Source organism: Triticum dicoccoides, chromosome 5B (assembly GCF_002162155.2).
Source record: "Triticum dicoccoides isolate Atlit2015 ecotype Zavitan chromosome 5B, WEW_v2.0, whole genome shotgun sequence".
Classification (NCBI taxonomy): Eukaryota; Viridiplantae; Streptophyta; class Magnoliopsida; order Poales; family Poaceae; genus Triticum; species Triticum dicoccoides.
Genome location: NC_041389.1, coordinates 4,013,666 through 4,031,419, shown reverse-complemented (window position 1 = coordinate 4,031,419; position 17,754 = coordinate 4,013,666). Strand labels below are relative to the sequence as shown.

The 17,754-nt window shown below is 47.6% G+C and overlaps 1 protein-coding gene and 1 non-coding gene across 2 annotated transcripts in view; one reads left to right on the top strand and one right to left on the bottom strand.

The window, feature by feature from the left end:
• Positions 1-14,500: 14,500 nt before the first annotated feature.
• Positions 14,501-17,754, bottom strand: part of LOC119306966 (protein NRT1/ PTR FAMILY 2.11-like) — a 4,729-nt gene continuing 1,475 nt past the window's right edge. Inside the window, exon 2 of the mRNA XM_037583037.1 lies at positions 14,501-16,337. Within this exon, the coding sequence (XP_037438934.1) occupies positions 14,686-16,337 (1,652 nt within the window). The 3' untranslated portion in view covers positions 14,501-14,685. The remainder of the gene's footprint in view (positions 16,338-17,754) is intronic.
• On the top strand, positions 16,480-16,552 carry TRNAR-CCU. Its single transcript has one exon. It is a non-coding gene; the product is annotated as a tRNA-Arg (tRNA).

Genomic DNA, 17,754 nt, shown 5'->3' with positions numbered 1-17,754 from the left:
AGAGAGAGAGAGAGAGAGAGAGAGAGGAGGAAACAGAGTGCGAGCAGCGAGAGGAAGGAGACGGCCGCGCGAGAGCCTTATCCGGACTCTTCGGTCAACACTTGGCCGAAAAGCTCTTCGGCCGCCCGCTGGCCGAAAAGAGCCCAACTCGGTCGCGCGTGGGCCGAAGCTACGATTTTCGGCCGGCCCACCACCGACGCCACCTCTTCGGCCCAGCCGAGCCCCACTTCGGTCAAAGCCTGGACGAAAAGTCCTTTTCGGCCAAACCCGGGCCGAAAACAGCCTCTTCGGCCACAGCGAGACCGACGGGGTAATAGTTTAGGTTTTTTCGCGTTAAGTGCTATAGTTTCCGAATTTGCTGCACAAAAAGTTATAGTTTTGAAAAAAAATCCGAATAATGTCACTGTCTCCTGTATAGCTAGGCCAGCACCCAGCATACATAAATTACACACCACCTAATGCCCTGAACATGAAGGACCACACCACGCATTTTGACAGGTGAAGATAGTCTCGAAAATGGAGGTATTCAACCAAATGCATGAATTACTACATTGAAAAGTATGCTACTCACGTCAGAAAAACAAAAGTATGCTACGCACCTCTTAATACCTGCCCAAGAATCTTCTTCTGATTAAATGTTGACGTCATCCAGAATACCATGGCAAACTTTTTGAACAAAATGCCTTCAGCAAAATAAATTCTGGGATCTCTCTCACCTTACCGAACTCTAGATGATCATGATTCAACACCTCACCAAATTTGGATGAAATCTTCCAATGATGTAGCAGAAACAAAATGTCATTTTTTTCCCTCACCTTTTCGGCAGAGCGTGGTTGCAAAAGGAGGTCATCCATCATTGAAGCGGTGGCAGGGGTCAGATGTCGTCGCGCTGAGTAGCGTGCCGCTGCTGGCGTCGGCAGCCATTCTGCGGGACTGGCCTCGCCAGGAGCATTGAAGGGCCGAGTGCCGCCAGGCCATGCGCCACGTGCCATGAGTGTAGACGGAGATATTTGCAATAAAATGAACGTTGTATTGATGGAGTGCCGGTGCACATATATATAATACAGGGAAAGCATCTACCTCAACTATACAAGACTAGGAGGTGGGCCACAACTCCAATACACGTGCAATACAAAATACATACTCAACACCCCCCTCCCCCCGCCCGCAGTCGAAGGGTCGTCGGAGACACAGAGACTAGACCGAAACTCCTCAAAGACGGGAGTAGGCAATCCCTTAGTCATCACATCAGCAAATTTTTGCATCGTCGGCACGTGAAGAACACGGCCAAGGGCAACCTGCTCGCGCACGAAGTGAATATCGAGCTCAATATGCTTCGTACATCGATGGTGCACTGAGTTGGCAGAGAGGTAGACCGTGCTGACGTTACCATAGTAGACACGAGTGGCCTTCTGAACATCACAAAGCAACTCCTGGAGCAGCTGACGTAGCCAAGAGCATTCGGCCACGGCATTAGCCACGGCGCGATACGCTGCCTCGGCGCTGGAGCGGGAGACCGTGGGCTGCCGCTTTGATGACCAAGAGATCAACGAGGGTCCAAGGTAGACACAGTAGCCTGACGTAGAGCGTCGAGTGCCGGGGCAGTCAGCCCAGTCGGCATCTGAGTAGGCCACGAGGTCGGTGGAGGCGGAGGCCGTCAGGGTGAGTCCCAAAGACATGGTGTCACGTATATAACGGGGAATACGCTTCACCAAGGTCCAGTGAGAGTCACACGGAGCGTGCATGTGGAGGCACACCTGCTGGGCAGCATACTGCAGGTCGGGTCAGATGAGCGTCAGGTACTGTAAAGCACCGATGATGGAGCGATAGAATACTGCATCGGACGCGAGAGACCCCTCCAGAGCAGGGACCTTCGCCTTCGTGCCAACGGGGTGGGCGCCTGCTTGTAGTTAAGCATACCGGCACGCTCCAGGAGCTCGTGGGCGTACTTCTGCTGATGCAGAAAGAAATCGTCAGGCTGTCGGACCACCTCGATGCCGAGGAAGTAGTGCAGGGGCCCCAAGTCCTTGAGGGCGAACTCATCACGAAGACGAGCAATCAGCCGCTGAAGGAGATCAGGGGCAGATGCCGTGAGGATGATGTCGTCGACGTAGAGTAGCAGATATGCAGTGTCAGCTCCCTAATGATACACGAAGAGTGAAGCATCAGAGCGACTGGACTGAAATCCCAGAGACTGCAGGAAGGCTGCGATACGCTGGTACCAAGCCCGAGGCGCTTGCTTCAACTCGTAAAGAGAACGGGAGAGCAAGCACACGAAGTCGGGGTGCTCGGCATCGACGAAAGGGCTGCTCACAGAACACCCGCTCGGCGAGATGGTCGTGCAAGAAGGCGTTGGAGACATCCAACTGGTGCACAGGCCAGGCGAGCGAGACCGCCAGCTGGAGCACGGCGCGAATCGTGCCCGGTTTCACAACCGGGGCGAAGGTGTCGGTGAAGTCCATGCCCGCGCGTTGCCAAAAACCACGAACCACCCATCGAGCCTTGTAGCGCTCGAGAGAACCGTCCAGACGAGTCTTGTGGCGAAACACCCACTTGTCAGAGATGGTGTTGGCACGAGGGGATCGCGGAAAAAGCTGCCACGTGCGCTTGCGCTGTAGGGCGTCGAACTCCTCCTGCATCGCTGCTAGCCAATGGGGATCCCCTGTTGGGGAACGTAGTAGAAATTCAAAATTTTCTACGCATCACCAAGATCAATGCGCAACTGGACAGGTTCTACTAAGTGTAGTTTCTGTGATCGGGACGAGACTATCAAGCATCTCTTTTTTGACTGTCCGTTGGCACGAGGGTTGTGGCGCTCTGTGCAAATTGCCTTTAACATTACTCCTCCGACTTCGGTCAACACGTTATTCGGGGCGTGGCTTGCTGGGATAGAGTCCGAAACAGCTAGACACATTCGTGTAGGAGTATGTGCGTTGTTATGGGCAGTTTGGAATTGCAGAAATGATTTGACTTTTAACAGAACAACAACTATTCATTTTTTGCAGATTTTATTCCGGGCTACTGCACTGATCCGCATGTGGTCCTTACTCACTCCGACGGAGGCCAGGGAGCGTTTGGTTACTGGATCTGTCCGGTGGAAGATGATAGCACGGGATATCTTCAACCGGTTTGGATGACGGTCATGTAATAGGATAGATAATTAGTTTACCTATCTTTTATTTTGCCTGCCGGTTGTGGCTTTTGGGCTTTTTGTTTTGGCGTTGAGGCTCTGTGTGAGCTAGCCGTTGCTTTTGTTTGCAGACTTTAAGACCTTGTTGAACCTTATTTACTATCTAATAAATGTGGCCGTATGCATCGTTCTGATGCAGAGGCCGAGGAGCCCCCCTTTCGGAAAAAAAAGATTGATAGGTATCTAGTAGTGGATCGATAATACAGAGTCTTGAAAATTAAAGGTAGAAGATGTAAGCGACACATGCAAAGCTATCCATGTGCAAACCTCAAGTGAAGTGATAGCTAGTAGTTGTGCTTAGTTTCGGCGTTCAATTACTGCGTGGATACTGCTGCATCTTGGTTGACATGGACACAGTGGCGGCTCCAGGAATTTGCAACTGAATATTCATGTGTGTTCATTTTATCAAAATCATTGCTATTTTTTGAAAATTGTCACTATTTTGTCAAAATCAACACTGTTTTGTAAAAATCATGGGTATTAACACGAGGACCCAAGAATACCCTAGTGCCGCCCCTGCATGGACATGCATGCAACATGCTTTACATGTCCATCTCTCGCCATCAACAATAATTATGTTTTTTCTCAGTTTCTGACCACGCCGACCGCATTATTGTCTATCTTGATTGGATTTTCTCCAGGAAGTACTCATTTCCCTTTTGAAAATGAGGATGATCTCGGCTTCTTTGATGCATACAAACATACTTTGTACCCGTCTAAGAATTCCTTGTGTTGCTCCCCAACAGATAATTAGGATGCAAACACAATACAGCAGGTCAAAGTTGGATATCCATATTTGATGGCCCATGCATGCGTCTAGACGAGCTGCCACTTGTTTTTCCGAGGAAATGGCATTTTTCTGCCGACATATTATAAGGAGGAGAAAATAGCAGCAGGCAGTTTATTTATATTTGCACATGCATATAATTATGAATGTATTTATGTTAAAATATATTTGGCCGGAAGTTACATAAGAAAAATTGACCATTTAGTCCATAAATATTTAATTGAAATAAATGTAGGACTTGCTTTGTCTTTCTCCTATTTGAAAAAAGAACTGTTCCTAAGATGCCAAGGACCCACACATCCATGTTGTGCAAAAGAATTTGCATGCACTCTACAACCATCAACCAGAGCCAACACCCTACAACCATCTTGAGAGCCGCCACTTGGACTTACAAACCAAAGCAAGCCTCAGGAGATGGCCGACGGCGGCCGCCATAGGCGGCGGCATTGTCGTACGAGCCAAGATGGTGGCCTCGGAGCGTACGACATTGGCAAAATAACAATGACCATATAAACACCAACCATCTCATGACACCACACCACCAACATGCACTAGTAAAAAAGGGGGCAATGGTCCAGGCCGGGTCAGCCCATTAGTCCCGGTTCAATCCAGAACCGGGACCAATGGGGGCATTGGACCCGGTTCGTGAGCCCCGGGGGCCGGCCGGGCCACGTGGGCCATTGGTCCCGGTTCGACTGGACCTATTGGCCCCGGTTGGTGGGACGAACCGGGACGAGTGGGCCTCGCTCCTGGCCCACAACTATTGGTCCCGGTTGGAGGCATGAACCGGGACCAAAGGCTGCCCTTTAGTCCCGGTTCGTGGCACGAACCGGTTCCAATTAGTTGCCTATATATACCCCTCGCCCGCAAACAGAGCACTCCCAGTGCTCTGTTTTTCGTGGCCGACAAGGGGAGAGCTTTGTGGTGCTCTAGCTCACCTCCTATGCACACGTGGTGTTCGATGGAATGCCCGAGCCACACTACTTAAGCTTTCTCCTCTCCAAGCTCGACCTCCAAGCTCCATTTTCCTCAATATTTGTCTAGGTTTAGCGGTCCGTCACGTCCCGTCCCCGTCTTCACCACCGTCGATCGCCCGCGCCGATCTGGTCGCCGGCACCACCGTAGTGAGCCTCTTGTTCTTATCTTCTTTCTGAAAGGAAAAAAAATTCTTACTTGTATGTTTATATAGATACTTGTATAATTTTCTTACTTTTATTATTGCATCTTATATAGTGCGATGGTTTTGGTATCCGCCCCCTTCAGCCCTCGTCCTGTCTATGATTCGGATGTGGTATATATTATCTTTTCATAACTATTGGTTCATTTATTGTTTATGACAATTATGCCGACCAACGTGACATAGATTTTATTTATCTAGGAGGTTGTTGAACCGGAAATTCCAACCGACCCTATTGTCGAGAGGTTAAATTTAGTAGAAAAAGAAAACAATTTGTTGAAGAAAGAAATTAGAAAAATTGAGGAGGAGAAGATGATATTGGAGTTGCATGTTGCAGATGTCGTCGATGATCACAAGATCAAGATGGATGCAATGCGCTTGAAGATTAGAAAGATTAGAAAATATGCCATTCATAGCGAGGCTTGGTATCATTATGCCGTTGGATCAGTTGTTACATTGGTTGCGATTATGATCGCATTTGTTTTCGCATTGAAATGTTTTACATAGTTTCAGTGTATGGTTTAATTAATTTAGATGCTCTGCAGAGCTTTATGTTGTTAGATGAGAGCTATGTATGTACTTTGGTTTTAATGTGATGATGAACTTCTATTAATTTGGTCACTTAATTATCTATTCATGATGTTCTGTAATGATTTTTGACACACTTAATTATATATAATGCATGTAGATGAACCGGCAATGGATGTACGGTTCAAGGCACACCTCCGAGTACATTAAGGGCGTGCATGATTTTCTCGAAGTGGCTGAGGCAAACAAGCAGAATGGTTTTATGTGTTGTCCATGCCCTATATGTGGGAATACGAAGTCTTACTCTGACCGGAAAATTCTCCACACCCACCTGCTTTACAAGGGTTTCATGCCATACTATAATGTTTGGACGAGGCACGGAGAAATAGGGGTTATGATGGAAGACAGCGAAGAAGAAGAGTACGATGACAACTATGTGCCCCCTGAATACATTGATGCTACTGAACATCAAGAGGAACCAGACGATGTGCACGATGATGCTGCAACGGGCGAAGCTGCTGAAGATCAAGAGGAACCAGACAATGTGCCCGATGATGATGACCTCCACCGGGTCATTGTCGATGCAAGAACGCAATGCGAAAGTCAAAAGGAGAAGCTGAAGTTCGATCGCATGTTAGAGGACCACAAAAAAGGTTTGTACCCCAATTGCGAAGATGGCAACACAAAGCTCGGTACCGTACTGGAATTGCTGCAGTGGAAGGCAGAGAATGCTGTGCCTGACAAAGGATTTGAGAAGCTACTGAAAATATTGAAGAAGAAGCTTCCAAAGGATAACGAATTGCCCGACAGTACACACGCAACAAAGAAGGTCGTATGCCCTCTAGGATTGGAGGTGCAGAAGATACATGCATGCCCTAATGACTGCATCCTCTTCCGTGGTGCGTACAAGGATCTGAACGCATGCCCGGTATGCAGTGCATTACGGTATAAGATCAGACGAGATGACCCTGGTGATGTTGACGGCGAGCCCCCCAGGAAGAGGGTTCCTGCGAAGGTGATGTGGTATGCTCCTATAATACCACGGTTGAAACGTCTGTTCAGAAACAGAGAGCATGCCAAGTTGATGCGATGGCACAATGAGGACCGTAAGAAAGACGAGAAGTTGAGAGCACCCGTTGACGGGTCGCAGTGGAGAAAAATCGAGAGAAAGTACTGGGATGAGTTTGCAAGTGACTCAAGGAATGTATGGTTTGCTTTAAGCGCGGATGACATTAATCCTTTTGGGGAGCAGAGCAGCAATCACAGCACCTGGCCCGTGACTCTATGTATGTATAACCTTCCTCCTTGGATGTGCATGAAGCGAAAGTTCATTATGATGCCAGTTCTCATCCAAGGCCCTAGGCAACCCGGCAACGACATTGATGTGTACCTAAGGCCATTAGTTGAAGAAATTTTATAGCTGTGGAATGGAAACGGTGTACATACGTAGGATGAGCACAAACAGGAGGAATTTAAGCTAAAGGCGTTGCTGTTCGTGACCATCAACAATTGGCCCGGTCTCAATAACCTTTCCGGACAGACAAACAAGGGATACCACGCATGCACGCACTGTTTACTTGACACCGATAGTATATATGTGGCAAGCTGCAGGAAGAATGTGTACCTGGGCCATCGTCGATTTCTTCCAACCAACCATCAATGTCAAAAGAAAGGCAAGCATTTCAAAGGCGAGGCAGATCACCGGAAGAAGCCCGCCATGCATACCGGTGATCACGTACTTGCTATGGTCAATGATTTACACGTAATCTTTGGAAAGGGTCCCGGCAGACTAGCTGTTCCGAGTGACGCTGGGGGACACGCACCCATGTGGAAGAAGAAATCTATATTTTGGGACCTACCCTACTGGAAAGACCTAGAGGTCCGCTCTTCGATCGACGTGATGCACGTGACGAAGAACCTTTGCGTGAACCTGCTAGGCTTCTTGGGCGTGTATGGGAAGACAAAAGATACAGCTGAGGCACGGGAGGACCTACAACGTTTGCACGAAAAAGACGGCATGCCTCCAAAGCAGTATGAAGGTCCTGCCAGCTATGCTCTTACCAAAGAAGAGAAGGAAATCTTCTTTGAATGCCTGCTTAGTATGAAGGTCCCGACTGGCTTCTCGTCGAATATAAAAGGAATAATAAATATGGCAGAGAAAAAGTTTCAAAACCTAAAGTCTCATGACTGCCACGTGATTATGACGCAACTGCTTCTGGTTGCATTGAGGGGGCTTCTACCGGAAAACGTCCGATTAGCCATTGTGAAGCTATGTGCATTCCTCAATGCAATCTCTCAGAAGGTGATCGATCTAGAAATCATACCAAGGCTAAGGAGTGATGTGGTGCAATGTCTTGTCAGTTTCGAGCTAGTGTTCCCACCATCCTTCTTCAATATCATGACGCACGTCCTAGTTCATCTAGTTGACGAGATTGTCATTCTGGGCCCCGTATTTCTACACAATATGTACCCCTTTGAGAGGTTCATGGGAGTCCTAAAGAAATATGTCCGTAACCGTGCTAGGCCAGAAGGAAGCATCTCCATGGGCCATCAAACCGAGGATGTCATCGGATTTTGTGTTGACTTCATTCCTGGCCTTAAGAAGATAGGTCTCTCTAAATCGCGGTATGAGGGGAGACTGACTGGAAAAGGCACGCTTGGAAGGGACTCAATAATATGCAGGGACGGATATTCTTGGTCTCAAGCACACTACACAGTTCTAAAGAGCTCTACCTTGGTGACCCCGTATGTCGATGAACACAAGAACAGTCTGCGCTCCAAACACCCGGAGCAGTGCGACGACTGGATTACATGTGAACACATCAGGACTTTCAGCAGTTGGTTGGAAGCATGTATCAGAGGTGACAACACTGTTTGTGATGAGCTGTACTTGTTGTCCAGGGGACCATCTTTGATTGTATTGATTTGGAAATGATACGAGATAAACGGGAATACATTTTACACGATTGACCAAGATCAAAATAGCACCAACTAAAATAGCGGTGTCCGCTTTGATGCAACAACCGAGAGGGGAAAGGACACATATTATGGTTACATAGTGGACATATGGGAACTTGACTACAGACATGATTTTAAGATCCCTTTGTTTAAGTGCAAATGGGTCAATCTGTCAGGAGGCGGGGTACAGGTAGACCCACAATACGGAATGACAACAGTAGATCTAAAAAATCTTGGGTACACTGACGAACCGTTCGTCCTAGCCAATGATGTGGCACAGGTTATCTATGTGAAGGACATGTCTACCAGACCGAGAAAGAGAAAAGATAAGGAAGCGAATACATCATACGATGAGCCAAAGCGCCACATAGTTCTTTCAGGAAAAAGGAACATCATGGGAGTGGAGGACAAGACAGACATGTCTGAAGATTATGAAAAGTTTCATGAAATTCCTCCCTTCAAAGTCAAGGCTGACCCCAGCATCCTGATAAACGATGAAGATTATCCATGGTTACGGCGCAATAAGAAAATGACACAAGCGAAGAAAAAGTGAAGACTTTCTCCCGCAACTATTATGATGATACCATGTCAACTTTGTAACTGACGAGTATGATACCATTGTCCGTGTTGTACATGCACATGCTATGTGGGTCAATTTATGATACCATGCCAACTTTTAACTTTTTCAGAATTCATTTGAAATGCTTTAATTTCTTATGGTTCGGCCCTCGTAATAATTAAAAATAGCAACAATAAGTATTTTGTTGTAAGTAGAAACAAAATAAAATAAATAAAGCAAGAAAGAAAACAAAAAAACAAAAAAAGTGTTTTCAAATTTGAAAACTAATGGCACTAACAGAAAGTTTATAATTTTCCTAAAACTAAAAGCAAAAAAGAATTGAAAAATAAAGCAAAAAACAAAAGAAAATAAATAATGCAGAAAACAAAACAAAAAAACAACAATAAGTATTTTGTTGTAAGTAGAAACAAAATAAAATAAATAAAGCAAGAAAGAAAACAAAAAACAAAAAAAGTGTTTTCAAATTTGAAAACTAATGGCACTAACAGAAAGTTTATAATTTTCCTAAAACTAAAAGCAAAAACAATTAAAAAATAAAGCAAAAAACAAAAGAAAATAAATAATGCAGAAAACAAAACAAAAAAACAGGAAAAAAACAAAAATAACAACAATAAGTAAAGAAAACAAAAAAACAAAAAAAATGCCTCCTACTGGGCCCCCACGGCCTGAATACGACATGAAACTCTACTATGGGCCAGGATTCAGGCCCGGAGAAGGCCCAGAAAGCCCATCAGGCAAAGCTATAGCAAGTAGGCCCGAAAGCCTGCGGTGGAGAGGAGATCGAGAGGGGTGCGGCAGTGGGGCTTATAAACCACTGCGCGCCCCTCTCAACTAGCGAGATGGTTCTAAACTTTGGCCCCGAGGCGGGCAGCACAGGGGCCTTTGGTCCCGGTTGGTGGCACCAACCGGGACTAAAGGGGCTTTAGTCCCGGTTGGTGCCACCAACCGGGACCAAAGGTCGCCGCTTCCGGCCCTTTGGGCTGCTGAAAAGAGGCCCATTGGTCCCGGTTGGTGGCACCAACCGGGACTAAAGGGAGCATTAGTTCCGGTTGGTTTCACGAACCGGGACCAATTCTTTTCATATATAACTAGCACTTAGCAGTTTCTCCAAAATCCATCCCTTTCTTCTCCGCCCGATACGCGACGCCCGGCCGCTGCTCTGCCTCGTCGTCGCCGCCGCCTCTGACGCCGTCAGGCTGCTCCACATCGTCGTCGCCGCCGCCTCCGATGCCGTCAGGCTGCTCCACCTCGTCGTCGCCGCCGCCTCCGACGCCATAGTCAGGCTGGTCCACCTCACCGTCACCGCCGCCCTCGATGCCATCTGCCCCGATGCCGGCGCCACTCCCCGCGCCCCGACGCCGCCCGCCGTGCCTCGCCACCCCCCTGTGAGCACCTGCCTCGCGCCCCTGCCTTGCCTGCTCCTGCACCCCTACCCCGCCCCGCCGGCGCCTCGCTCCTGCATCTGTTTTTTTATTAGTTTATTTTTTTCATATATATATATATAATGTATGTGTATGTATGTGGCTATATGTTTTTGTTCATATGTTGTTATATGTTTTTTTATTTTTATTAGTTTATTTTTTTTTCATATGTGATGTATATGTGTATGTGGCTATAATGTATATATGTGTATGTGATGTATATGTATATGTGTATGTGTATATGTATATGTGTATGTGGCTAGAATTTGCTAAATAATATATATTAAAAATGTTTTTTTGTTCATAGAAAGTTTTTTGTTCATCTATAGAAAGTTACAATTTTAGAAAAGTTTTATATAGATGCAAAAGTTACAATTTTAGAAAAAGATGGATAGGAAAGAAGAAAATAAGAAAGAGGAAAGAAAGAAGAAGAGGAGAGGAAAAGAAGAGGAGAAATAAATAAGAAGAAGAAAAAAGAAGAAAAAGAAGAGGAGAAGAATAAAGGAATAGAGGAGAAGAAGAAAAATAGAAAAAAAATTCTATTTTTTCTTCTTGTCCTCTATTCTATTTTTCTTCTTGTCCTCTATTCCTTTCTTCTTCCGAACTGGACGCCTCCGCCTCCTCCTCCTCCTCCAGCGAGTCAGGGCACTCCGCCTCCTCCACCGCCTCCTCCTCCGATGAGTGACGATCAGGGCACACGTGGCGGCACTCCGCCTCCTTCTCCGGCGCGTGGCGGCACTTCGCCTCCTTCTCCGCCTGCGCCGACGCTCCCGAGCAGCCAGCAGCCTCCTCCTTCTCCGCCTCGCCAGCAAGGGCGGAAGAGACCCACCGCCGCCCCGGCTGCTCCGGCGCGTCGTACTCCTTCTCCTCCGCCTTGTAAGCAAGCGCGAAAGAAGACAGACGCCGCAGCCGCTCCGTCTGCACCGGCGTCTAGCAGCACAACCAGAGACGGGAGGCAATACAAATATGGTCCATCATCTCTCAAGCCTCTAGAGAAGTTACCGTACGAGAGGTCCGAGGAGGAAAATGATACGATTGTGCGGACCCACGTCAAGGAGTTCTTTGAAGGGGTGAAAGAAAAGAGACATCCACCTCCGGAAGAGAAGGTAGATCCGGTGAAAGCAAAGCGCACTATCGATGCCCTGAGGAAACCACCAAAGTCTACGCCGAGAACCAACTATGAGCGCATTACTGAACAGACATATCTCCAAGCCAAGCGGTCGGGAACTACCGTCAGTGATAAAAGGTTAAAAGAACGAGCAAAGGGGAAAAAATTGCACAGCTCGGCGAACAAGCACAGCAATCGTGCCCCTCAATGTGTCTAATGCTCCGGGGACGGTGGCCGGTTATGGCAATCTTGAAGATTACCTACCTGACGATGCACTTCCTGATTTCATGGAGGTGGACGAACACAGATACGAGTACGGGAAGCCTCTCGTCAAAGATGAAAAATCTCTGACAACAATGATGCGAAGATTCCGTAGTTGGTTCATGAAAACCTGCAGAGAGTCTGAGGGGATGAACAGTTTGTATCTGAACATTAAAGAGGAGCACAACCTCGTTTCAAATGATCTGTTGTGTGTTCCATTTGATGAGTTCTTCGCGTTCTTCAATCAAAAGGCCCTCGATAAATTAATGGTCTTTTGCTACTGTCTGAAAGTACTATTTCTGTCATTAAGTCTCTATATATAGCTCGGCTCTTTCATTGCATGTATTTATAATTAATTATCCTTAATATATTATGCAGATTAAAGATCGTCGAGTGCAAAAAACAAGAAATTTATGATATTGGGTTCATTAACACAAATATCATAGATGTATTTCTGGTTGAAAAGAACGTCAAAGAGGCCGAGGACAACTTGCTACGATCGTTGATCAAAAATCAAAACAAAGATACCATACTCTTTCCTTACAACGGCAAGTGAGTGTTACTGTCGTGTGCATATTCGATTTTCCTTATTACTCGAGCGAGGTTATAGTAATGTAATTGATGAGCTATGCATGCGTGCGCAGGTACCACTATATTCTTCTGGAGATTAAGCTTGAGCGTGGACTAGTAATCGTCTTAGACTCGAGACGGAAAGATCCCGAAACCTATGCGGACATGACTAAAATGCTCAGCAAGTAAGTTCAATCGATCATTATCGCACCATATCGGCAACTTTTTGTTCATTTTCTGATATCTCAAGTAATAATAATTATTTTCTTTATCTTGCAGGGTTTGGAAACAGTTCACCGCAGAAGCTCCGGGACTGCCGAAGGAGCTGTGATATACATACCCGAAAGTAAGTACTACTGGTTAGCTAGTTGCGCGCATCTCCCGTTGATTCTATAGCTATACTTTCATCAATGCCATTTATAATGCTTCATTATCAGTTTGATTGACCTTTATTTCTCGTAAAGTGCTTGTGGCAGGAGGAAGGGAATGATTTCTGTGGATACTACGTGTGCGAGTTCATCCACACCACGACTTTGAAAAAAGAAGCGGGGCTACTCTAGAATACAATATGAAGTGCGTAAGCAATAATATTCACAATTTCATTTTATTACACTATCATTTCTGTTGAGTTTCATTCATATATATGTATTAATTAACCCCCTTCTTCAAATTAGACGTGGCAGATGCGGGATGAACTCCTAGAACCAGATCGCATGAAAGGAATTCAAGAGGAATTAGCGACTCTTTCTTGACCACGTCATTAGTAAAGCCGGAGAATACCATGTGGAAATTGATTTCAAATGCTAGGGGTTTGTAATTAAGAGATCTTATACATATTGTACATGTATGTAGCCAGTAGCGTCGGATACATGATACGAAAACTTGTTGTTCGACCAATCTCTCGGAGAAGGAGAGGTCGATCGATCACTTCTCTCGGTATGCATGACGAACTTCTGTACTGAATGGTTCTCTCGATCACTTATGTATATATAGTACGCAGCGTCGACCAAGCACGGACATAAGAGAGGACACTTCTCTCTATTAATTAGCTAGCTAACACAATATATGAAACACCTAAATTAACCCCCCAAAACCCCCAACCCCCCTCTAAAAAAACGAAAATCCCAGCCACTGGAATGCTGACGCGTGGATGCCTTTTGGTCCCGGTTGGAGCCACCAACCGGGACCAAAGGCCCCCTGACTGGGCTCGGCGCACAGGGCCACGTGGAGGCACATTGGTCCCGGTTCGTGTTTCAACCGGGACTAATGGGTGGAGGTATTAGTAACGACCCATTAGTCCCGGTTCATGAACCGGGACTAAAGGCCCTTACGAACCGGGTCTATTAGGTGTTTTTCTACTAGTGATGTGGTATTGGCACAATCTGTCTGTGTGGCATACTTTTTTCTGCCGACTCAGCCTGACGGGCGGGCCTGACCAATTAGTGATGTCATTAAAGCGCTTAGCATTTATCATCAGTGTTTTTTGCACTTGTCGAAAATTTCGGTGTGGTGATTTTTGCAAAAGTTTTGTAAAATGATGGCTTTTCGTGCATTTTACTCCTCCGCCTCAATTATTTGCATGCGGGATTCACAAATTAAAATGGGCCTCTCTCAGCTGGTCAGGCTCGGCTCAGAGCCTCATACCATGTTGTTGATTTCTGCAACGTACTGTAAACAGGATGGTTTACTTGATTTTAGTAGTCTACTGGTACTAATTGAGGAACTGCTAAACAAAAAGTAGTAATTGATGAAACCGCTCAATTGTCACCGTATTTGTATGTAGTTACATGGATTGCATCAATGATGGATGCAGGTAATCATGAGGCAAGATACTCCGGTTTGTGTCATTGTGTGTCTGTGTGTGATGAATCAACAAGATACATAGTTTCTTTGTCGAAAAAAAAAGATTAACAGGAGACGTATTGCTGTGTTTTGCTGCTATTCAATCTCCCTTGTTGGGCTTTTTGATTAGTTCCAAATCTGTATTACATACATTCCCCGGGATCGATCGATGAGCATACATACATATGCACATATATCCATTAGACTCTACCATCCTATGCATGCATCGGAGTATATTAAGCCCCAAAAGGAGGCAATAATAACTAAGCTAAACCAGCACTAGCCTTCTTCGGGCTGTCGTCGTCGAGCTCAACATCTCCGGCACCGGCATCGTCGGACTTCTTGAACCTGTACCACCGTGCGCAGATCACAAAGTAGACGAGGTTCACGGTGGCGATGGCGGCGGTGACCAGGTAGAACAGGTCCACCCTACCCTCGTCCAGGTCCTGCGCCAGCCAGTCAGGCTGACCGCCCCGCCCGCGCGTCGCCCGGTGCACCACCATCACCATCAGCCCGCTTGCGTAGCTCGCCATCGCGAACCCCAGGAAGTAGAGCGCCCCCGCCACGCTCCGCATGTTCTCCGGGAACTGCCGGTAGTAGAACTCAATCTGCCCGATGGCGCCGAACGCCTCCGAAAGGCCCGCCAGCAGTTGCTGCGGCACCAGCCAGAAGCACGACATCGACGAGCCGATCTTTCGTCGTCGCTGCTCCACAGCCGCTGACACCACCATTGTCGCCACAGACAACGCCAACCCGACACCGATCCGTTGGAGCAGGGTGATGCCGCCCTCGCGCTTTGTGAAGCGGCGAAGGGCCGGCACCACGAATCGGTCGTAGACAGGGATCCACATCGTGAGGGCGAGCATCTGGAAGACGACGAAGGAGCCCTGCGGGATCTGGAAGCTGCTGGACTTGCTGATTCGGCGGTCCATCTGCGCAGCCTGGAGCACGACATAGGTGCCCAGCTGGGTGAGCACGATGAAGTAGACGATCCCCGACGACCACACCGGAATGATGCGCGCTAGGCACTTGACCTCCTCCACCTGTTGCACCGTGCACAACCGCCACGGGTCAGCCGGTGTCTTCCCGTCGATGCACAACTCGTCACCGGGGGTCCGCACGGCTGCCTTATCAAGGCACACGAACTGGTCGGTGTATGCCAGCTTGGAGACGAGCTTACTATGGTGCGGTGGGTCAAACAGCTCGGCATCGCCGCGAGCTCGCCGGATGTGGCGCTTGCGGGCGGCGGCGACGAGGACTTGGGCGAAGCTTGTGAAGGGGCTGCCCTCGGGGCGTACACGGACATAGAGGCGTGTGCCCATGAAGAAGACGGCACATGAGAGGCCCATGAGCGCGGCAGGCACTGCGAGCCCTAGCGCCCAATTAACGTTGCTCTGGAGGTAGATGATGACGGTTGCCGAGAGCATCATGGCGACTGTGAAGGTGAAGTAGTACCAGTTGAAGAAGCTGGCGATGCCGCGGCGACCATCAGCAGTGCGTGGGTTGAACTGGTCGGCCCCAAAGGCAAGGTTGCAGGGCCGGATGCCTCCAGCACCGATGACTAGGAAGAAGAAGGACACTAGGATGGCGGCGAGCTGGGAGCCAGTGGGACCCTCACAATGTTGCCCCTTGGACGCGTTGCACGCGGGAGGATGGAGGGTGTGGATAGCGGCCGTGAGCGTGAGGATGAGCATGCCTATGAAGGAGGACATGGTGGCGGCGGCGATGGTGGTGTAGCGGCCGAGGTAGGTGTCGCTCACGTAGGCGCCGAAGACAGTGGCGAGGTTGCTGGTGCCGGAGAATACATTGAGGAGGGTGGCGGCGTTGACGCTCGGCATGTGGTACACCGTTGTCAGGTACACCAGCATGTTTGACAGCGTGCCGATCGTCCCGAGCTTCTCGAACGTCTCGTTCCCTGCGACAACAAATCCATATTTCTTGGTTTTACTATCTCAGATTAAATCCAAAAAGACTAACGGTATTCAACTTTTGTGAAATTCAGTTGCCACTTCCTATGTTGTTTCTACAATCCGGCAAAGTAAAATGTAGACGTAACAGCGCCTGTAGCTCAGTCGATAGAGCGTCCGTTTCCTAAGCGGAAGGCCGTAGGTTCGACCCCTACCTGGCGCGGTAATTTTTTCCTTTTTACCACACGACTACTGATCTTCTTCTTGGCTTAGTGTGTTATATGTATATTTAGCTGCTTTTTACTGCACAAGCGTGATTTTATTTTTGAAGTCGTCCTGTGACGACAAGATTGATAATTACTCGATGGTCTAGATTCACCCATTTCAGCAACAGTTAATTTCTGGACGGAGGTTACAAAAAAAGCTGAAAACCCGGTATCATGCCCCAAAGGAAGAGGAAAAGTTTATTTTTCCACCACGTAAAGTTGTTTCTTTAAAGGTTCTTGGACTACTACACAAAAAGTGTAATTTGCCAAAAAAAAGCGCTAGGAAAAATAAAGAAGGTAAGGAAAAAAAATGATAGGGTAGTGACTAGTCCTAGAAGAGTGGAATTTGGGGACCCGGTGGCTCCATGGAGCCCAGTGCTTTTTAAAAGTGTAGGATTTAAATTTAGTAGTTCCAAAAACTCTACAAAAATAGCCCACGTGCACACAGATGTGCTGTATGCATTTTTTTACTGTAAATTCTGAAACTTTTTTTGCTGGTAAATTCTGAAACTTTCTTTTTGCGGGTAAATTCTGAAACTTTTAGCTACACAGGAAAGAGAGGTGTGTGGATCCATAAGAGCATCTCCAACAGCCGCGCTATAGCGCCGCGCGCAAAAAATCTTTTAGCGTGCGCACTGCGGCTGGTTTTGCGCGCCCGCCTGCGCTGACTCCAGCAGCCGCGCCATAATGCAGCGCGCGCGCCGTTCCAGCAGAGCGAAAAAATACAGCGCGCGCGACTCGCCGGGCATTTTGCATATATGGATATTTTGGACAAAAATGAACATGTAAAATTTGACACAAATAAGTTGATGAATAAAAGTTCATGCCCACAAGTTCATCAAAATCATGCCCACAAGTTCATCCAACCAAGTTCAAATGCAAACTAAAAGTTCAAGACATGAAAGACACATCAAGCTTCATCTTCATCTTCCTCTTCTTCGTCTTCGTCCTCATCTTCCGAAGACGATGTTTTGCCCTTCTTCGCCCGCGCCGCATTTGGTACCTTCTTCGACGGTGCGGCGGCGACACGGGATGGCGCCGGCGCCGTAGTCATCCGCGGCGGCAAGAAGAGGCTGCGCGCGAGGCCGACGCTCGGCGGAGCTCCGGCGGTGGCGACGCCAGCGCTCGCCGCGCTAGGGTATCCGGCGGCGGCGGCGGC